Source organism: Topomyia yanbarensis, chromosome 3 (assembly GCF_030247195.1).
Source record: "Topomyia yanbarensis strain Yona2022 chromosome 3, ASM3024719v1, whole genome shotgun sequence".
Lineage (NCBI taxonomy): Eukaryota > Metazoa > Arthropoda > Insecta > Diptera > Culicidae > Topomyia > Topomyia yanbarensis.
In genome coordinates, this window is record NC_080672.1 from 282,098,590 (window position 1) to 282,122,094 (window position 23,505).

Consider the following 23,505-nt stretch of genomic DNA (forward strand, 5'->3'; position numbering starts at 1 on the left):
GATGCCGAATTTCACATCATTTGAGAAATTATAGACCCCCGCCCACTTCGTTTGAAGTTTTTGAAATAGTTAGTATGGGAAAATATGGAGGAAAAATACATAAATTACTATAACTTTTGAAGTAGCTCCCCAGAAAATCACAATTCATACATCTGTTTAAAGGAATTACCTAATCTTAGTATTTAAATGAAGATATTTCCGTTTCTCGGAAAGTTCGGTACTGGGTCATTTTGTCCCCAAAATCCCCCATTTTTAATAATTTTTCTGCTCCGTGATGCAAATCATCCATAATTTGCAGTTTTTTCTAATGCGAAAAAATCTCAGAAATTGAACGGAACCTCTGAGATCTGGGTTCGAAAATGAAAAGTTGGGGTTATAGGGCCTGTTGAGGCAGGGCCGGGGTCTCCGACGAACTTGAAATTTCGGATTCACACAACGACAACGGACGGAAGTATCAACACTACTCTGAACTTTAATCAAGAAAAAATGTTTCATTCGCGATGAATATTCTTCGACGGTACGATCAGTAAAGTGAATTTTTATTTGTATACTAACTACTATTTAACCTACGTTGTGATATTCACATATTGATGGATTGTAGTACTAGAGCCATCAGTACTGTCTGCCAGGGCCGACGTTACAGTTTTAGCACGAGTGGGTAGTAAGCATAGGGTGAGGGTAATAGAATAGGGATTTGTCTCGTTTTCGCAATACACACGCTTGCATTACATTTACATTAAATCACTTGCAGTGTGGTTATGTAAATGAAGTTGTTGTGCATCGATATTTTTAAATGTGTGCCCGAGATACATACGTGGCAGATTTCAAATTTATGAAAATGTTCAAAATTTCGAGTGGGTAATTACCCATTCGGTTATTTTCGAGTGGGTAGTACTACCCATACTACCCACGCTATCCGCCGGCCCTGCTGTCTGCTTTTGGGCTAACTTCAACCAACAACAACAGTGAAAACTGTCAGGGGCTTTTGTCATTCATATTAATGTTTAGCATTTTCTCTTGCACATATCTCTATTATTCTTCAATTAATTTTCATAAAGTTTGAAAAATCCTTAGAAACAAAATACAATTTTCGTTATCGATAACAGGTTTGAAACATCCGACTTTTTGACATTTTGTCTCGATTTCACATTTTTATCAATAAATTACACATATCATCTACATTTAACAATAAATTATTATTTAATTTACTATTTCTAGTATAAAATACGCTTGAAGATCACATGTGAAAAGTTTCATTTCTGGGAAAATACGGAAAGTTGGGGTATTAAGACATTTAATTAAAAAATGTGGGTTGTAGGTTGTCAAAAAAATTGATGTTTCTAAATCAAAGCTCAAAGGTTGAGCCATTTCATAAACCAAGTGGGGCTCAGAGATAGGGTAGAAGAAAGAGGAGCGACGAAAGCGAGATTTTTAAAACGGCATTTGTCGGTTTTGAGACTGTACGATCAAAAACCGTTGTTTTTGCCCCATTTAGCTTCATACTCCAAATCCGTACATGAAAGGTAAGTGGACAATTATGCGAATTTTGTGCCGAAACATACGAACCGATCAAACTGTTCGGAACTCTGATCGAATCCTATTGGACCACGATGAAGCGCGAGTTATGAAAACCAACGGAGAGACGAAGGACGAATGGGAAACGATGAGGAAATAGAAAACTGAGAAAAACGTTCAGGAATAGATCAGTTTACACAAACTGTCGCGACTCTCATACGCCGAACTTCCATCTATCACCTTGACTCGAGAAACAGAACATGATTTGGTTCAGTGCCAGCATGACAACCATAAAATTTGACCTAAATGTAAGAAGCTTAACTTTACCATGCAAATGAATTGTCACAGATTAGAAGCAAGACGCTAAAAGTAAGAATTGATCGGATAGGCCTACAGTAATTATAATTATATGGAAGACTGCATATCAAGAAGACTGACAACTCTGTCCAGAATCTGGAGACAATAACAGCAACGCCACTTACGGGTAAAGGTGGTACTTTCCACAGTGATGCACCCACACATATACACTTTTACATTAAGTTTCCTACCTTCCTGTCGCTTCTCGTTTGTATGGGGGAAGGAAAGAGACATCAGTCTTCTTAATATGTAGTCTTCGATTATATGCTAAATTTATTCTTTAAAATAGCTTAACATAAATCGTACCTAGATCTAGCAATCTAACACTAAGCAAATTCATTAAAACTAAAGCAAAAGGTAAATGAACTTAGTGTCGTTAAAAAATTGTAAACTAAATATAACCTAATTATAGACTTTCTATGTGCGGTAAAGGAAATTGCCCATGCTACTATAGTTGCTTATACTACAAAGTTAAATCAGTCACCAAACGTAAGTAACTTATACTACCTTAACCTACAATAAACCTAATAAATAGTATATACAAACCGGGGCCGTCTTAAGACCACTTGGGGTCCCTGGTCACAACTGAGCTGAGGGGTCCCTATAATTGAACAGGTAAAAACTGCTGTAGAGTAGGATGATCAAAAAATGATCCCCAGCATCAGAGAGCCACCTATGCCATCTTATGAATTTAAGCCAAATTATTCAACCATTTAAAAATATTAAAAATACTGTACGAATCAAAATATATAGAGAAAAAAATTTACAGAAAAATACTGTCAAAAAACGGATCCGAAATCATCTTTTCGGATCTTAAAAAGATATTAGCATTTCTAACCAATCTGACCGAAAATGGTAAAGGGCCCAACACTATACGCGCTTGTGGGAGTTCAAGCTCAGGTGAGCTGCGTACAATGTAATAGAGCTGCACAGGGTACAGCGCTATTCCCTCCCCACATGATATAATCTGACCTTCATAGTTGTAAGACGTTGTTTGAGGCTGAATAGTGCCTCCTTCAATAATGAGGAATGATGCAGTAAGGCGGGTTAAACGTCAACACTACAATGTCGACGATTTATTGAAAAATTGTCCTTACACTATGACAACTTAGGGGAAATATTTAGCAATACTCCAATAAAGTTCAACTTGTTAATAGATGACGACTACGTCTACGTGATTTACAGAAGTTATATTGATTCGTTCAATGTTGTTCTCAATTTCTTTCTGTTCCTGATATGATGCAGCTGTAAAAAGTCAATTGTCAGGATTAAAAAAGACACATTTGTTCAATCATAATTCAACTACATTCCCAAGCTAATGAAAAGCCCATAATACCCCCATGTTCATGGTCCAAATTCACCCACACTATATGGTAAGAATATCAGAATCACAAGATGGTGTCTGTAATGGGATCAACCCACGAAAACACTATCACCATGGTCCAGTAGATTCCATTTTAATACCATGTTTTGGAGTATCTATGGATTGATAAGACCATTTTATGGTGTTTTCATGGTTTTGAAATTTGAAACGGACCATATTCGTGGTCATTTAAGGGGTTGCATGGTGTTTGAGTCCATGAGAATTTGCTTGGGTTTACACATGACAATATTGAATATTGTAGCCATTGCAATCAACCGATATTATGTTGAATCTAAGTGCGAAATAGAATGATTCTTTAAAATAGCGTCTCTTCATGCACAAATTTCTCGTGAGGTAGATTTTTATTACATATTCTGACAGAAGTTTTGTGCTTTATTTTACAGTCAATGGTTCGGAGAGGCAAAGATAGCAAACAAACACATTATAAGGAATATTATCATTTCAATATTTAACGATTTAGTATCTCAAAGACGGCACCGGTAGTTAAGTGGCAAGTCTAGAATGTTGATGATAGAGTCGCCTCTCTGGTGTCGGTGATAGATACTCAGTGCACAAGGGGATCAAAGGAAAAATAACAAATAAACATAGTGAAACATCGAAATTACCCGAACCTATTAATATGAGCAGCACAATTCATTTCAATAATTCACTACAACTATTAGCAGTTCATTCATAAACAAACACAAACAGAAATGCAACCATCTGCCATGGAAGCTCACCAAATACGAAAAGCTATATCTAAAAGCTATAATATTGCAGTCTAAGCAATATTATACAAAATGTAAACCTAAACATTAACAGTTATGTGTCCAACAAAAAAACACCTTTAATAGGCCAACGTGGGTACCCGGGTACCAACAAATTGAAATGCTCATAACTATGGCTTCATTTAACCGATTTGGACACTTTTAGATGTAATGTTCCAGTACTAGGGAATGATTCGTAAATATTAATAATGTCTTAGCAATATGAGTATCAAAACTCTTCAAATTTTCTCGGAAGTATGTTATTTCTTGTTGGGGGACCCTATGGCAATTTGAAAAATGGAATTGGAATGGAATGGCTACTCACGGCCCCACGGGAACCTGCTCCGGAATGTCCGTTCCGGGATATAATCACCAAATGGTTCCAAAACCACGAGATACAGCCTGCTGATGCTATTCCAAGAATTTTGATATTCATATTTCTAGTATTACATTGAAGTTCACAAATAGTATCCCAGTACTGGAACCTATTTCCGGAAACTGAATGAAGTAACCCGATTCATTTTACCAAGTCTAAAAGTGGATGAGTTCCTGAATCCAAAACACCTAAAAGTATCGAAATCGGTAGGAAGTTGCCTTAGTTATTGACATTTCAGTTTTGTGGGTACCTGGGTACCCACGTCGGCCTGTTACGTAGTAAAACAATTCAGGAGCCCCTCCTCACTCCCCCTCTAACTATATCAACAATATTATTCACCCAAAAGATTGACTTAGTGAAGTTCTAAGCTGTCACAAAGTTTCAATTTCCATCTATGGATAAAACAAGGGAATTTCATTAATTGAAACATAAAAAGGTACCCGGGTACCGAGTTGGACACAAAACGGTTAATGAAAAATTTTATGTTAAAAAAATTCATTTCAATACCAGTCATGTAAAACACTCGAAATAGGAAACACATCGAATGCACGCTGTTGTGAGGCACAAATCCTCGACTACCTACGGGATACGTTCCATTTGACCCAGTATATTCTGATTCCTGACTCTGACGGCCCAAAATATTTTTGATAAGGCGGAGTGCAGTACAAAAATAACATAATTAGTTCTGTACCAGTTTACGACGGCATAATGGAAAACGTCTAATCTGGCCATGAAAGTATCATGAGACTTCAAGAAGTCCAGGAGTCATTTTTAGAAGTTTTTATGTAGATTTTTCCATTCGCAATCCCTGATGCCACATGCGCGGATCGCTTGCCAAACAAGAGTTGAGTACCGAATTTCGTCATATTATTCTTCCACTTCCTGTACAGCTTCCTTGTGCAAATTTTGCCACCTTGTTCGATGCCGTTTCTGCATTTTTATTTATTTATTAACAGATTAAGGCCGAAGTGGCCTGTGCCGTATACAAAAGATTCCTCCATTACACTCGCTCCATGGCCGCGCGTCGCCAGCCACGCAGTCTGCGAAGGGTCCGCAAATCGTCTTCCACCTGGTCGATCCATCGTGCTCGCTGCGCGCCACGTCTTCTTGTACCGGTCGGATTGCAATTGAGAACCGTTTTCACCGGGCTATTGTTCGACATTCTGGCTGCGTGCCCGGCCCACCGTAGTCGTCCGATTTTCGCGGTATGACAGATGGGCGGCTCCCCCAACAGCTGATGCAACTCATGGTTCATTCGCCGTCTCCATGTGCCGTCTTCCATCTGCACTCCACCGTAGATGGTACGCAGCACTTTCCGTTCGAAGACACCAAGTGCGCGTTGGTCCTCCACGAGCATGGTCTAGGTCTCGTGCCCGTAGGGAACTACCGGTCTAATCAGCGTCTTGTAGATGGTCAACTTCGTACGACGGCGAACTCTGTTCGACCGAAGTGTCTTGCGGAGGCCAAAGTAAGCACGATTTCCTGCCACGATGCGTCTACGAATCTCTCTGCTGGTATTATTGTCGGCGGTCACCTGTGAGCCCAAGTACACGAACTCTTCAACCACCGCGATTTCATCGCCACCGATGCAAACTCAAAGCGGGCGGTTCTCATTCTCTTCTTGTGAACCTCTTCCTATCATGTACTTTGTCTTCGACGTGTTGATGGCAAGTCGCGCTTGGCTTCTCTTTTCAGTCTGATGTAGGCTTCCTCCATCTTCTCAAAGTTTCGTGCAATAATATCAACGTCATCGGCGAAGCCAAGTAGCTGAACGGACTTTGTGAAAATCGTACCACTCGTGTCGATCCCTGCTCTTCTTATTACACCTTCCAGCGCGATGTTGAATAACAGACACGAGAGACCATCACCTTGCCGTAACCCTCTGCGTGATTCGAAGGGACTCGAGAGCGTCCCTGAGACACGTACTACGCACATCACCCGATCCATCGTCGCCTTCACTAATCGCGTCAGTTTGTCCGGGAATCCGTACTCGTGCATAATCTGCCATAGCTGATCTCGATCGATAGTGTCGTATGCGGCTTTGAAGTCGATGAACAGATGATGTGTGGGCACATTGTACTCGCGGCATTTCTGCAGTACTTGACGAAGAGCGAACACCTGGTCCGTGGTAGATCGTTCGCTCATGAAACCCGCCTGATACTGCCCCACGAACTCTCTTGCAATTGGTGATAGTCGACGGCATAGTTTTTGGGAGAGTACCTTGTAGGCGGCGTTCAGCAGGGTGATTGCTCGGTAATTACAGCAATCCAGATTGTCGCCCTTTTTGTAGATAGGACACACGACATCTTCCATCCACTCCTCCGGTAAAATCTCCTCCTCCCAAATCTTGGTAATCACCCAGTGCAGCGCTTTAGCCAGTGGCTCGCCACCGTGTTTTAGTACCTCGCTTGGTATTTGGTCAACCCCAGCGGTTTTATTATTTTTGAGCCGGCTAATCTCCTCCTGGATTTCTTGGAGATCCGGAGCCGGTAGTGTAATGTCTTCCGCACGTGCTCCCAGGTGCGTTACCGTGCCATCCTCGTCGTCTGCTGCATCGCCGTTCAGGTGTTCTTCGTAGTGCTGCCGCCACCTCTGGATCACCTCACACTGTCCGTGAGAAGATTCCCGTTTGTATCTCTGCACATGTCGGCCTGTGGTACGTGGCCCCTGCGCGAGCGGTTCAACTTCTCGTAGAATTTCCGTGTGTCTTTAGTGCGGTACAGCTGCTCCATCGCTTCGCGATCTCGGTCTTCCTGCTGGCGCTTTTTGTTCCGGAAAACCGAGTTCTGCCTATTTATATCGCACCTCGTTCGTCCTCGTGCGGTGTTGCAGCATTCTCGCCCATGCTGCATTCTTCTCTTCGACTAACTGCTCGCATTCGCCGTCGTACCAGTTGCTTCTTCGGTCCGGGCCCACCGTACCTAGTGCAGTGGCTGCGGTGCTACCTATGGCGGATCGGATATCTCTCCAGCCATCTTCAAGGGCAACTGCGCCTAGCTGCTCTTCCGTTGGTAGTGCCACTTCCAACTGCTGCGCGTATTCTTGAGCCACTCTGCCATCTTGTAGCCGCTCAATTTTTAGCCGCGGCGTTCGGCTTCGGCGAGAGCTATGCACTGTCGAAAGTTTTGAGCGCAAGCATACTGCAACCAGGTGGTGGTCCGAATCTATATTCGCACTGCGATAAGTGCGGACGTTTGTGATGTCCGAGAAGAATCTACCGTCGATTAGAACGTGGTTGATTTGATTTTTTGTTACTTGGTCCGGTGATCTCCAGGTGACTTTGTGGATATCTTTGCAAGGGAAGAAGGTGCTTCGGACTACCATTCCACGGGAGGCTGCGAAGTTCACACATCGTTGGCCGTTGCCATTTGATACGGAATGCAGGCTGTTAGGCCCGATCACCGGTCTGTACATTGCCTCCCTTCCTACCTGTGCGTTCATGTCGCCGATGACAATTTTCACGTCTCGCAGAGGGCAACCGTCGTATGTCTGCTCCAGCTGCATGAAGAACGCTTCTTTCTCGTCGTCGGGTCTCCCTTCGTGTGGGCAGTGCACGTTGATGATGCTGTAGCTGAAGAAACGGCCTTTGATCCTCAACTTGCACATCCTTGCGTTGATCGGCTGCCACCCGATCACACGTTGGCGCATCTTGCCCAGCACTATGAAGCCGGTTCCCAGCTCGTTGGTTGTACCACAGCTCTGGTAGAAGGTAGCCGCTCGATGCCCGCTTTTCCACACCTTCTGTCCCGTCCAGCAAAGTTTCTGCAGCGCCACGATATCGAAGTTGCGGGGGTGTAGCTCGTCGTAGATTATCCTGTCACATCCTGCGAAGCCGAGCGATCTACAGTTCCATGTTCCGAGTTTCCAATCGTGATCCTTTATTCGTCGCCTGGGTCGTTGCCGATTGTTCTGGGTCGTATTCTCTTCTGTATTGTTCGTTATGTGGGTTTTTTAAGGAGCGGCTTATAGGGCCTACGCCAACCACCTGTCTCGCCGGTGGTCCATCGTGCCAGGACTGCTTAAGGTCCCACCTGGGCACCAGGACAGGTTTACACCTTCCGAAGAAGGGTAACCCCCCTTCCCTGCCAGCATACGACCAAAGTTCCCACCGGGGTTGGTTACCCGATCTTCACTAAGGTTACTCGTATCCCAGTCGACGCCACGAGGAGGCCAGGGCTAGGAGTTACTGGGCAGGGAGCTAAGCACCGCAAGTGGGGTCTATTTTATGCCCTCAGGTACAAGAGGCTTACGCACTGCCCAGTCATTGTCGACCCCCCCCCCCCCCCCCCCCGTTTCTGCATGGTTCCTTTCGAACTTGGTCGGTGTTAAGTCAGACCGGACTAAGTCGCAAAAGATCAAAAACGAGATAATGATAGCATTGAATACAGAATTTCTTCAGCTACATTTGACTTTTACCTGATGTGCAATATGTAACAAAAAGCAAGAATTATGGCAAAAAGTATTTTACAATTACCATGTAATGGATGTTACGATTCAAACTTTAAACTCGTTTTTCTCGAAAAGTATTAATTGTAAGACTAAGTCGGTGTGACTTAACACCGAGCGTGTTGTACAAACCATTTTATTGTTTCTGCTCAAAATGAATTGAAACTTGAATCGAAATGTTGAATTTACGTTTGAATTGGTCCAATACCATCCTCATCATACAGTGCCTCGTTTCCTATCGCTACCATCACTCCACTTGATTGTCTGATGCTGTTTAAACGTCACATGGGATAAGGTGCAATGTGCGAATCCGAGCATCTAATCCATTGTTACCCGCACGCTAAAGAGTTATAAACAATTGAGTGCTACTATTTTCTGGTACATAGCATTCATAAAGATTCTATATTCATCCTAAGTTGGGGACCCTCAAAATTCCGGGGACCCTGGCCCTGGTCCAGTGCGCCCATGCGTAAAGAGGGTACTGATACAAAGACAAGAAATTTTTAACCATCTGCGCCAGCTTAGCTTAGCTTAGCTTAGCTTAGGTAGACTGCCCGTAGTTGCACTTCGTGATTGCTCGAATGAGTGAAAATGCACAATGAAACCAATAAAATGAAGCTTGGGATGAGCAAATCATTCTCACTGTGCATGTTACACCGACTCAAAACTTTCATAAAAATGGTTAATAACGACGCCGGCCACGACCAATGCTGTTCTACCGAGTTAACCATCTGCGCCAGAAAAGTGAGGTTAGAATTTCGGAAACCGTCGATTTAGTTGTAATTGAAACACATAAATACATCTTAAAATTTAACCGGCGTATTTAAATTGAAATGAATACGTATACTAAACTATTACAAAACTTTAGTTTCAAATCGAGAGATATAGCAGATTTATCAATGAATCTAAAGTGTTACAATAATTATCGACACACCCTTTAGCTTAAAACACCTGAAAAAGGTTTCAAGCCTTAAGGGGTCCATTTTGAACACAGTTCCCTTACAATTGACCATTTCCACGTAAAAAAAATTATCGCACTTTTTTGACAAAAGGTGTAAATCGTTTCTCGGGTATGGATTACAATACGAATCACGGTTTTCGTTCTCATATCTACCGAAAACTGCAGCATTCTAAACGTATAGGTGATACACATTTCATCCAATGTATCCAAAATATTCCATTGAAAAAATATCATCAACCTTTTTCAATGCATTAAGCAGTTGATCATTCTAAAAATTTTGCACCATGCATGTGCTGAAACTGCAGAAACCATATCATTCTACAACGAAGGGTTTGCTGATAAGGAAGGGACTCGAAGTTGCAAGCTAGAAAGTTTATGTTTATGTGACGTCCTGGTTTCATATTTCAGTGCTCGCTGGACCGTGCCAATTAGCTGACGTGAATTTGCATCTTGCTAGTTAGTAACAGTTATGTTCTCGATAAGGTACAAGTTTGAATAGTAAACCGGTGGAAGATTTCTTCTAATTATTTTTTTGGAACGTCAGGTTACTGTTGATGAAATTTCTGCTGTCCGGTGTGTGCGCGATAATTCACGATTGTAATCACTTCCACAATGGTGTGTACAACATTCGTTACTGTGCCTTCAGTAACATTAGTGTAACTCACGATGCGGAAGAGGTCGTGTTCCGATCCGAGTATCCTAGGCCTTATTATTTCGAATTTTACGACTCAAAACTTACGGAAATCCCACGAATCCTGTTCACTTCTTTCCCGGAGCTGCAGAACCTGGACGCGGCTCGCAGTCAGCTGGAAAATATCAACAAGTACACATTCGAACATGCCAAAGAGTTGCGATACCTGAACTTATCCAGCAATCAGTTGACGGTTTTAAACAATTTCGTGTTCAAAGGTTGTGACAAACTCACGAGATTGGATTTGTCAAATAACCGAATTACCGTAATCAAGGACAAAGCTTTGGGTGATGCTACGAAGGTTGATCATTTGGATTTGTCCGAGAATTTGCTGTCTGATCTAGATGAAACTCTTTTCTCTAAGCTAACTTTGTTGTCATACCTGTCATTGGCAAATAACCGATTAAAATCGTTGGATGACCACCTGCTTGACAACTGCACCATGCTTGCCTATCTCGACGTTAAAGGGAATCAAATCCAAACGCTAAGTGATTACTTTCTGAATAGTTTAACCTACTTGAGAACATTAATTATTGATAACAACAAGTTGACAACGTTGAATATCCCACAACAGCTGACGAAGCTATTCGCATCGAAGAATCAACTTTCATCCGTTTACTCGGAAGAACCTGAAAAATCGCAACTCTATTCACTTAGTTTATCTAAAAACAAACTTACCAGTATAAGGAATATTACCATATTGGAGAATATTGCTGTGCTAGATATTTCGTTCAATCCGATTGGTCCACTGAATTTAACTACATTTTTGAAGTTGAAGAAGCTGGTGGATTTAAATCTGGAAGCAACGCAGCTAAACACTCTTGAACATGGATTATTCACCCAGCAATCGAAACTGCGCCGTTTAGATATATCTTACAATTTTCTTCGCAAGCTAGACCTAACAGTAATGACTTCAACGCCCGCTCTGGAGAAGCTGTACATCGATGGAAACGGGCTCTTGGAAATTAACTACGAACACATTCCCGAACTTTTCCCGAATCTGACATATTTGGGTATGTTTGCCAATGCGTGGAATTGTTCGTATCTGACCGGTTTGGTGCGATTCTGCAACCGAAATAGTATTGCCGTTAGCTCATCGAAAACCTACGGCGAAATGTCCTACATGACGAACGTCCAGGGCATCTATTGTGCCAGCTCGGACAAGGATCGGATTGACTTCCAGCCCAGTATTGCCGTTCGGCATGACGACGAGAACTTTGACAGCGAGAAAGACGTACAGCTGGAGCTGCTTGTCGGGAACATCAGCTCAACCGAATTCGAGTACAAACTGATGGTGGAGCTGCTGGACATGATCAGGTCGGTTAATGCGACCAACAGCGAGCGTTTGGAGGAAGTGCGCCGTGCAGCGTTGGGTGCTGATAGAGGGTGCGAGTCAATTCACACAACCGGATACCAAGTGTTCATCATGTTAATTTTAACCTTTATTCTGGTGATTAATGTTGGGTTTTTGCTGTACGTGCATTATAACGCCAATGCTCGCAGAGCCATCGATCAGATGATAATTTTTAGACGAGGCGAGACGGCATCCGTTCAAACGCAGCTGGAGGAGTTTTGAAATTTTCGAGTGTGTGTTGTTTAAGATAGCATGGATTTTTAATTTTTAGATAAATTTTATCAGTAAATAAGTGGTATGATATGATGATATGATTAATATATTCTGAACAATGCAGTAATATTTAAAGACCGGCACCTTGTTTTTCAGAATGCGATCCTTGTGAAACTTCAATGTGAGCACCTACACGAAAAATTCTTCGAAGTAAATAATGAAAAATGAATTTGAATTTTGACAATTAATTCTTTTTGATATTAAAGATGAAATGGTAAATCGACTTTCATCTAGTTTTGCGAATCTCTTTGATAAATGATACGTGGAAAACATTTTTATTTTGCTTTTGTAGATCAACCGTAAACATGTAATTATAGTGGAAGTCACAACATAAAATTCAAATAATAAATTTAATTTAAGTGGAAGTGCATATCTTAGCTTCAGAGCACTTTGAAGATAAATGTTTTGAGTTTTAAATTTAAATTTTGAAATCTAGAACAAAACATTGGCGAACGTGAAAAGTGATATTGAAATTGATACCGAGTACGACTTTTCATAAAGGCATTGATTCGATTTCAATATTTTTTTTAAGTTATTCAGTAAACTGTAACTTTTAACTGTCTTTTCCGTGGCAGAATTTTTAATGTTCTAGAGGTTTGCGAGAACACGGACTTTGGTGTGCGCAGATGATCGCGAAGGTTTTAAGCGTTTGTATGTTGGCATGCTGAATGCTAGAAGAGAGTAAGATCCCCCATATTACTAAAGTTCCCGGCCATGTCATGTTATTGCGTGGATACGAGCGTCATTTTTTCGACTTGTCTAACTGAAGGCATGGACCAATACTACTAGAACCGAGAGTAAGGAACTTTCGGACGTGACCGATTTATTATCGCGCGAACACGTGTAATTGAAGGTCTACGATTGAGACCGCGTTTATGGGTTTATAAGTGCTTAAGCGTTCACTCAATCACCGGAATGTTTTCGTGTTAGTGAGATCGCGGACGTCGTTTTGCGTGGACGAAGCTCAAGCGTTTGTATGTTAACGTGTTTGTCGTGTCTGTTAGCGTGTGTGTAACTTCGTGTGGATGAATTCGTGAATCTGATGCTTCATTTTTAGTGCACGGTTCAGATACTAGGAAAGAGTTTCCCACATCACTAGAGTTCCCGGTCATGTCGCCAATATAGTGAATATAAGCGTCATTTTTTTTTATTGATTGGTCCAACTGAAGACATAAGGCTAGACTGCTAGGACAGAGGATAGCGATTTCCGGACGTTACCGACTCATGATCGCGCGAGCAAAAGGTTAATATTGCTGTTAATGTTGCGATGGCTTAATGTTGGGACCGCATTTGTAAATTTATAGGTGCCGAAACGTTCACTTAATTACCGGGGTATTTTAATGGTGGTGAGATCACGAACATAATGATCGTATTTACATGTGCGGATGTTTGTGACCAGGTTTGTGTTACCGCGGTTATCACGAGCGTTTATACGTTTGAAATGAGAGAGATTGTGAGTGTGTATGAGATAATATGCAATTGATTGCGCTAGTGAGTGTTTGTATGAATCTAATTTAAGGAATCGCAGGCATTGTAATTTTCACTCACTCACGGGAAAAGAAGCTTATCCGATGCCCATGTTTTCCGAGATAAGGTGAGTTGAAAAATTCTCTGTCTCCACAAACAGCGTGAGAATAATTTTCCGGATAAAATTTAACTAATTTGTCATATGAGTGATAAATGCAAAGTCTGAATATAGTTATAAAAGGAAACATAACATGAATAAAGCGAGAGAGATAAAAGAGATTAAGTAGAAGTGTATAAATTGACCGAAATTATTTTTGGTATGCATGAGTAGAAGTATAACAATAACCGACTACTGAAGTGGAAGAAAAGACCACATGTAACATAAAATAAAACTTCTTGAACTCGTCTAAATGCCAGCAAACGCGATTTATTTTCGATTAACGATAATTGCATTATGTTTGGATTTGATCATGCGATGCTGACCGGGAGTGGATGATTCACGTGCGTCGGTAATTTAATTGTACCTTACTTTATCTCATCCGATCTTCCCGAAAGAATCCACTCATATGCAAGAATTAAGCACCGGAAAAAAGTGACCAACGAATCCTAGGGAGAATTACCCACTGTTCTATCATATATGCAAGTTCTGCATCCATTCGCTGGTCCAGATACACGGACTCAGACAGACTCATATACGGTAAGACATACGACTAGCAGATAACAATTGCACACTTGTACTAAAAACTACAATTATTACTACGAAACTGACAAATAAATCGACACATTGCGAACTGTGTCCACCAACACTACCATTAAACTGTATACCTGTCGAACGCCAACATGCACAAGCTAATCGTTGATGTTTAGTTAGGGCTGGTGCACAGTATAAAACAACACAAAACATAAAAACCTGTTTTAATCCACCTAGCGGTGCAATTGTGCCTTTCTCATTTTTCTAAACTATGGCACGGAGGCTTTTTATGTTCAACATAATTGTGGAAATGTCCATTACATTCTTAGTGCACTTTGCACTTATACACAATGGCTTGCCAGCCACGAACTTGATGAGCTACGTGTCGACGGTGAAACACTTGAAACCAAAAAAATTATCGTACTTCATTAGCCTAATCAGCATTAGATCAATATTATCTGCTTGCTAACTCATTTTGTCATGCGGGGGTGGGTATGTGAGGAGGGCGAAAGTCCCATGAACGAACGACTCCCCAGCTTAAATTGGTATGCACTGATAATATAAATTCGTAAATATTATGAAATTGATCATGAAATACACGAATTCATTCGTCGTTTTCTGCAACGAAGTCTTTTCATGCATTGTAAATAGTAGGTTTCGTTCATTTCATGAACAAGAATGGCCGCTTGGTGAGCTTTCGTAAATTTTACATATTTGATATATACTGCACGAATGTTATTTTTGATATCGACATTTTTTTTCGTGAATGAAACGAAATGTTTTCCTTATTTTAATAAACGGTTGTGTATATTACGAACGATTTCGTTGGATTCACGAATTCATTTCGTTCCTCTTAGAAAATTTTCGTATTTATTAGCATATTATTTTTTTCATTCCATCTTTTGGGATCGATGATTGACAAAACCGATTTTTTTTAATTTAAAAAAATCGATCTGGCCAAATCGATTTTATTGTGGTATGAAGAAATGGTCGTTTGATGAACGAAAGTTTTCGTAAATGTTACTATTTTGGTGTACATTGAACGAATGTTATCGTTGATAGCGGCATTATTTTTCGTGAATGAAGCGAATAGTTTCGTTTATGTATATTACGAAGGATTTCGTTGGTCACACGAATTCATTTCGTTCATCTTAGAATTTTTTTTCGCATTCATTGGAATATTATTTTTTAATCGATCTTTTAGGATCGATTTATGACAACAACGATTTTCTAAACTAAAAGGATCGATCTGGCAAAATAGATTTTATTTCAACCTGCTCGCCGCTATAGAGGACTAGAAAGTTTGTGGTGTGAAGTAATGGCCGCATGATGAACGAAAGTTTTCGTAAATTTTACATATTTAGTGTACGTTGCACGAATGTTATTGTTGAAAACGATGTTATTTTTCGGGAATGAAACGAAATGTTTCGTTTATTTTAATAAACGGTTCTGAATACACTGAAACCTCCATTTACGAACCAAGCCGGGGGTTCGTAAATTGAATTAGTTCGTAAAAAAAGTGTTCGTTATTTGGGATTTAGTTCGTAAAAAAAGTTTGCTTCGCATTCTTATTAATATTCGTTGGTTGAGCAATATTCTCGATAACCCTGACAATATTGGTATTTTTGGAACGGGCTTGACAAGTAGATGCCGAAAATGTACAATTGGAACCGTTTTGAAATCCAAGATGGCGACTTCCGGTTGATGAATATTCTCGATAACCCTAACAATATGGATATTTTTGGAACGGGCTTGACAAGTAGATGCTGAAAATGGACAATTGGAACAGCTTTGAAATCCAAGATGGCGACTTCCGGTTGAGCAATATTCTTGATAACCCTAACAATATGGGTATTTCTGAAACGGACTTGACAAGTAGAAAATAGAAAATAGACAAATGGAACCGTTTTGAAATCCAAGATGGCGACTTCCGGTTAAGCAATATTCTCGATAACCCTAACAATATGGGTATTTTTAGAACGGGCTTGACAAGCAGATGCCGAAAATGTACAATTGGAACCGTTTTGAAATCCAAGATGGCGACTTCCGGTTGATGAATATTCTCGATAACCCTAACAATATGGGTATTTTTGGAACGAGCTTGAGAAGTAGATGATGAAAATTGACAATTGGAAACTTTTCCAGGTTCAATATGACGATTGCCGGTTAAGCATTATTCTTGATAACGAACAATATGGGTTATATTTCCGTCATGTACTCGTCAACCCTATCCCGAAAATACCCATATTGTTGAGGTTATAGAGAATTTATCAAAACCGGAAGTCGCCATCTTGGATTCCAAAATGGCTCAATACATCGATTTCCGTCATGCACTCGTCAACCCCATTCCGAAAATACCCATATTGTTGAGGTTATAGAGAATTTATCTAAACCGGAAGTCGCCATCTTGGATTCCAAAATAGCTCAAGACATCGATTTCCGTCATGCACTCGTCAACCCTATTTCGAAAATACCCAACTTATATTAGTAACAATTAACTAAGAATGCATAAGTATATAACTTCATGCTGTAATGTACGAACTCAAACTTTCCAAAAAGTGTTCGTTATTTCGAATTTAGTTCGTAAAAAAAGTTACGTAAATCGAATATTACGTAAAAAAGAGTAAATGGAGGTTTCAGTGTATTACGAACGATTTCGTTGGTCGCATTCGATCTTTTAGGATCGATGTTTGATAGCACCGATTTTTTTTAATTAAATGATCGATCTGGTAACACCGATTTTATTTCAACCTGCTCATCATTATTGAGGACTAGAAAGTTTGGGGTGTAAAGAAATAGCCGCTTGATGAACGAAAGTTTTCGTAAATTTTACTTATTTACTTTACTTGTTATCGTTGATAACGACATTATTTTTCGTAAATGAAACGAAATGTTTTGTTTATTTTAATAAACGTTTGTGTATATTACGAACAATTTCGTTGGTTTCACGAATTTATTTCGTTCATCATGGAAAAGTTTTCGTATTTATTAGCATATTATTTTTTTCATTCGATCTTTTGGGATCGATATTTGACAACACCGTTTTTTTATTTAAAAAAACGATCTGGCAAAATCGATTTTATTGTGGTATGAAGAAATGGCCGCTTGATGAACGAAAGTTTTCGAAATATTTACTTATTTAGTGTACATTGCACGATTGTTGCCGTTGATAACGACATCATTTTGGTAAATGAAACAAAATGATTCGTTTATTTTAATAAATGTTTGCGTATAATACGGACTATTTTGTTGGTTGCACGAACTCATTTCGTTTATCTTAGAAAAGTTTTCACATTTTTTCCCATATTTGTTTCAATCGTTCTTTTAGGATCACAACAATGATCCATGACAACAACCATTTTTCGACTTTATTTCAACCTGCTAGAAAGATTGTGGTGTGAAGTAATGGCCACTTGATGTACGAAAGTTTTCGTAAATTTTACATATTTAGTGTACATTGCACGAATGTTATTGTTGAAAACGGCAATATTTTTCCGAAATGACACGAAATGTTTAGTTTATTTTAATAAACGGTTGTGTATATTACGAACGATTTTGTTGGTCGCACGAATTCATTTCGTTCATCTTAGAAGAGTTTTCGTATTTAATAGCATATTATTTTTACATTGCTCCAGCAGAGAAAAACTGAAACTTCTTCATACAAAACCAACGAGCATGGCTCAACTGGATCCGTACTGCGCCATGTTATGGATCAACTGGAAGCGAAAGAGGTTCAGGAAATCTTCCTGAAACTGGAGGACACGGATACGGTTACTAAATAGTCGGACCGAGATCGTCGTGATGATCAACAATTATTGACCCATATTCTACATCTCTTTTGACGTTGACGGTTTGACGAATGATGCTCGTAAATATTACGAAAACTTTCGTATATAGCAGTGAATAATTCGTTTGTCTAATGAAGCCGTTACGTAATAAGCCGACGAAAGTCGTTTCGTGGTTATCACGAAAAACTCGTAAGAAAAAATATAAGAGTTTCAATTGAACTACGAATGATTCATAATATGTTCGAAAAATTCGTATATTTTATGAAAATTGTCTGTACGAATCTAATTCGCAGCGATTTACGAATATATTCTATCAGTGTGCTTTGTGATATAGTGGTGGTTTAAAGATGATGGGGTTGAAGGGGAGGGGTATGAGGGCTGGATGGGGTGGTGGCTGAGGGGTGATTTAAGGAGATTTTTAAGAGAGGGGAGTGAACAGTAGAGGAGGGTGTAACCCCTCTCCTTAAACCATCAACTACGCCCCTGTTAAAATCCAGCAAACCTTATGCGAGTCGAAAAAAAAATTTGCCCGGGATTAGGTTGACGTTTTTCAGAGTGATTGCATAACCTTTCTATATGAGAAAGGCAAAAAGGGTCATAAGCACTCGCGGTCTCCTCCATGCACCACTAATGCAATAATCATCTTAAAGCAATTGCCTGTCAAAAGTTTTTCAGCACTGATGCACGAAATATGCTTGATGATGTTAGCAATATCGTCAAACCAATCATCCTAAGGGAGAGAAAAGATGCAAATTAACATATTGTTGTCCCAAAATAACACAATATTTCTTGCAAGAAATCACATTATAGCATACAGTTAAATAATCGAAAATCGGCAAAAAATAACTGTAGCAGCGTGTGATCAGTATTGCCCGAAAGCCATCTTCAAGCATTATCTCACACAGCTCGTTCCATTTCACGGCATCGTACGTTGCTTTAAAATCCAGGAACAGATAATAAGTCCGCATGTTTTATTCCTGGAATTTTACCAGAGTTTATTGCAAATGATTCAACTAGCGGGCATGTCTGTTAAACAAATAGCGGATTGCAACCTAGAGCCGGTCGCTACCGTCTTTTGAAAGAGCTATCGGGATCTAATCTTTCTCACTGGTCTCACTCTTAAATTTTTCAGTTCACAAATAACTTTCTCACTTCTTCTAGCGTGGGAAGATTCTAAGCTTTGTCCTTATCTTGAATCCTTATTCTTTTTTAGATTTATCTATATCTGTGTCCGAATAATAATAACTCAAAGTGATCCTCCATCAGACAGTTATCGTTGGTTCAATCTGTCCGTTCCAATCGTCGACCATAATCGGACCTTGGCACATTTCTTGTTGTAGATCACTGTCGAACCTGGCAAAACCTTCTTCTGCTTTCGCAAATACTTTCCGTCGTATCTACTTTTGCTACGTCAATGTATTTTTCTATCGTTCTGCATCGCAGCATGTAGCCGCTGCAAGCATTCAGCTTCTAGCCTGATTTTCTCGCCTGTCGCTCTTTGGCACTCAACGTCGAACTATCCTGATTTTCGTACGTGGTGCCAAACAGCACCGTGGCTGTGGCATGCCTTAAAATTTTATTTCTAAGCTTTCTTGATTCAACTTTTTCAAGCTTGTACATATTTTGAGTAGAATTTTACCAAATCATCTATTCTGGTAAAATGTAATTTTTTGATTTTTCACAGTTGTTTAAAGGTTCAGTAGATGATGAATTTTGAAAAAAATGTATATCAATCAATGTTCTTTGAATAAGTTTATCATTTCAGCTAAGTTTCCGATTCAGGTCAATCCTGTTAGATTCATTGGGTTTATACTTGCCGCTCGATTTCTTTAATAAAAGCCTGTTTTCTTTCTCCAAGGTGTACAACAAATAATAAATCTTCATAAAATAGCACATTTTAATGTGCAAAGTGGTTAAATTTTTGTTTTTTCAATAGTCCGGAAATATCGCTTGCAGAACTTGAATATTTTTGTATTTTCCAGAAATAAACATTTTGTTCGTTACGTTTTTGCTTCGAGATTGGAGAAAAATTATTTTGCTTAAGTCTAGAGAAAACGCATGGTTGTGTTTGATTGCCATAGGTTTGTCATGTAATGTATGGATGTCCCTTGAAAATATCAATAATTAAAAAAAATATTCTGTTGAAATCCACTTCACTATTTTTGAATGAGTTTTCAGATATAGTGCACTTTCTTTTTGTAAATATTTGAAACTTTCTGCCACCCTTTGCGCCTTAATATTATGCATTAAAAATGTACATCTATTATTAATTCAGCATCCCAAAATTAACTTATGATAAGTTATCCTTAAATTAGGGGGAACTTTTGAGATTTTGTGTGACTTTTGTATGGATAGTAGACTGGTTCAATTTTTGACTTTTAGCTCCACCAGGCTGTACTGATTCCTTTTGTGGCCCTTAGTGATTGTGCAAATTTTGGTACCGATCGCTTGTGTCTAACGACCCTCCAAAAATTTCAAAGTTTATATGGAAATTAGTATGGAAAACCGGTTAACATTGAAAATAAATTCTTAAAAATCACCTCATCAATGAATTCATCAGTACACTATATATTTCTAAAGGTGTTCTTCTACTGAACATATTCGGGTAACATTGTAAGTTTGTAAAAATTCGCTGAGAAAAGGTATTCACTAAAGAAGCAGCATGACTTCAAAACAAGTGGATTTTATTTTTAATCATAGCAACCCTGGGGGGGGGGAATACGCATTGTCTTGTCTGAGTGGAATAATGACTGTTGAATCATGTATGAGAGTTGAGATTTGACAATTCGTGAAAAGGATCGAAAACCCGTTACCAGTTTTATTGTCATATTTATTGTCCAACAAATTTTGATCATCATATCAATTGTTAACCATACTTCATCATGAGCACAATAACTACATATATAGCCTGATTGTTCGCCTAAAAGACGACAAAACCAGGAATCGCCTCTTTTTTCTTGGATTCTCTGCATTTTCTGATTGTTAAAATCATTATTGTTGCTTTAAATTTAAGTTTCATTTCATTCTTATTGCCTTCAATCTCGTTTTAATAATTAGTATAAAAACACGCGCGTGTGTTAGCAAAACAAGGTGTGCGAATAATGATAACATAGGAGTCGGCATCTTATTCGTGGAGATAGAAATCTATAAAAAAATACAATTCTATTGTATTGTGCGGCTATTATGCTGTTGCTCATGCTCAGAAGGCATTAAACTTTTTACCAAGTGATATCTGTGTCAGATTTACATGGGTCAGATTCCCTTGAACTTTATTTATTAGTCGATTTCTATGAGCATTATTTGATAGGCAAACAAATTTCTGAAGAACGTATTATTTACAGAAATAAGAAGATCGAAAGTTGTAACAAAGCCAATGAAAATATATAAAATTGTGGCAGTGAGAATATATAAAATATATGGTGTTTACGCGTCGAACTGTTCTCTTGAATTGCAAGAATTCTAATTGAAAATGTAGCAAATTCACTGAACAAAACCCATATGAAAATTCTTCCTACTATTTCGAAATAGTCTTCATTGTTTATCTGAATGCACCGAAAACAAGCACTCGTCGTCATTGGTTTGGGATTCAAATTCAAAACAACCCTTTCTAAACTATAGATATAGGGTGAAAGCACCATAATTTGCCCCTTCGCCTTTTTCACCACTACGGTAAAACAATTAACTTTTTAGTGAAGTATTACACTTCTAAAACTATAACAATTTTAAAAGGAAAGAATATGAATATATTTACTATGAATAAGGGTAACATGCAATATATAAGTAATCACATTATTGAAATTCAGTTAAATTCTCGTCGAACCAAGGAAGGTTTCATCAGTTATTTCTTTTGATATAAATTCAATAATTATTAACGGGAAATTTTTGGTGAAAACGTAAAATCGTCGGCTTGATAAGTTTTAAATAACACGTTCTATTGTAACTAAAACAAAAAATAAAATCATTTTGTATCCCTTTTCAAGTATACGTTTGTTCGGGGTGGCGAAACAGAGTGCTGTTACCCTCTGTTTTTGTTGTTGAACCGATGAATGACCAGCAATAGTGACGGCCAGCTTAGTGCTGCTATAGCTCACTAGCCGAAGGGTCCTAAAATAGCGAAACATGTAAGTCTTGTAATATTCAGCAGCTATCAAAATACGAACGCACGCTGGTGTGCAGTTCAACCGTAGAGACTACGCACATTATGCTGCTTGTTCTGTGCGATAAAACTATGCTGCCCGTTGAGAAAGGTGAATTCTGTAAAGGATTTGGTGTGTTATTTCGCTTTTCTTTAGAGACCTGGGCATCCGTATAGAGAGCCTTGTAACTTATGCTTATGCTGATGAATGTAGTTCGGGTTCTTTGTTCTACTTGCTTGCTACCAACACAACAGGCTACTGCAACTATCGTCGCAACATGATGGACATTGGATAGGAAATGTTTCGAAGCGGTGCTCCAAATTTGTGTATTGACCAAGGCAAGATGGTTGGATCGTTGCGGGGAGAAGACCTATTCACGTTGGCCAGGGAACAAGAACAAAAACAATCGAAGTTTATTTTAATTTTCTCATACCACAATTCATACCGACATGGGCGGAAGTTGTGAATGCATGGACGAGTATTTTTCCTATCCGAAGAACAAACATTCTGTGGGCGGTCTGCCGGTGACGATTGGCGTAAACTGGAGAAATTTTAACTGGCCGCTTCGTTTTGGCAAAAATAATAATAAATATAGGTCTAGTGTTTTCGTTGCTAGAGCAATAATATTAGAGAACTTTCCGGTACTGCTTCGTCCTGGATGTCTAATGAAGCACGCTGAAGGGTCACAGGTGGACTGGCACAGTTTTTTAGCCATACAAATACCTATTAGCAACTGTTGCATCTCGTCACGGTTTAACAACAAAGAATAATATGGGAACACAAAGAGACATGCTTTTTCTTAAAATATCCTATGTGGAATGTATTCAAGCAATCCTTACTTATAGTACATAGAACAAGTATAGGTACCATAAAACAGGGAGTCTTTGATCACCGGGTTAACATCGAAACTTCTCTGCATTACGTTTTAATGCGTTTTGAAGGATTGAAAACTTTTTCAGAGATAAACGTAGGTTTGACTGAAAACCTGTTCAAGTCTCCCCATGTTCCCCTATGTCCCCAAAATCATAATTTATAGCAAAAAACATTTGCCAGACAGGAATTTGCTACGCTGTCATTTTCAACCTACTAACAAATTTTAAATTATTTTGGAATGAAGAAGAAATGAACGTTATGCTATGTTATGTTCTTATGATAAAGTTATTGTGCGGTAATGTACAACAAAATGAACTCAACAATTATTTTGCGATTTTTTCATGAAAATATGAAAATTTCTCAACATTTTTACATAGAATCATCTTTGTCGTGATGCAAACTGGAAACAAAATTTAGTGCTGCATCTAACGACCTGTTTTTATCATC

At 39.2% G+C, this 23,505-nt stretch overlaps 2 protein-coding genes across 3 annotated transcripts in view; one reads left to right on the forward strand and one right to left on the reverse strand.

The window, feature by feature from the left end:
* The window catches only part of LOC131689002 (BTB/POZ domain-containing protein Tiwaz), a 186,278-nt gene that overhangs the window by 15,191 nt on the left and 147,582 nt on the right, over positions 1-23,505 (reverse strand). The window lies entirely within an intron of this gene.
* LOC131689001 (protein artichoke-like) lies at positions 10,169-12,287 on the forward strand. Its single transcript, XM_058973720.1, has 2 exons — positions 10,169-10,268; positions 10,330-12,287. Exons 1-2 carry the CDS (start codon positions 10,255-10,257, stop codon positions 12,050-12,052), a joined length of 1,737 nt encoding a protein of 578 aa, XP_058829703.1. The 5' UTR covers positions 10,169-10,254; the 3' UTR covers positions 12,053-12,287.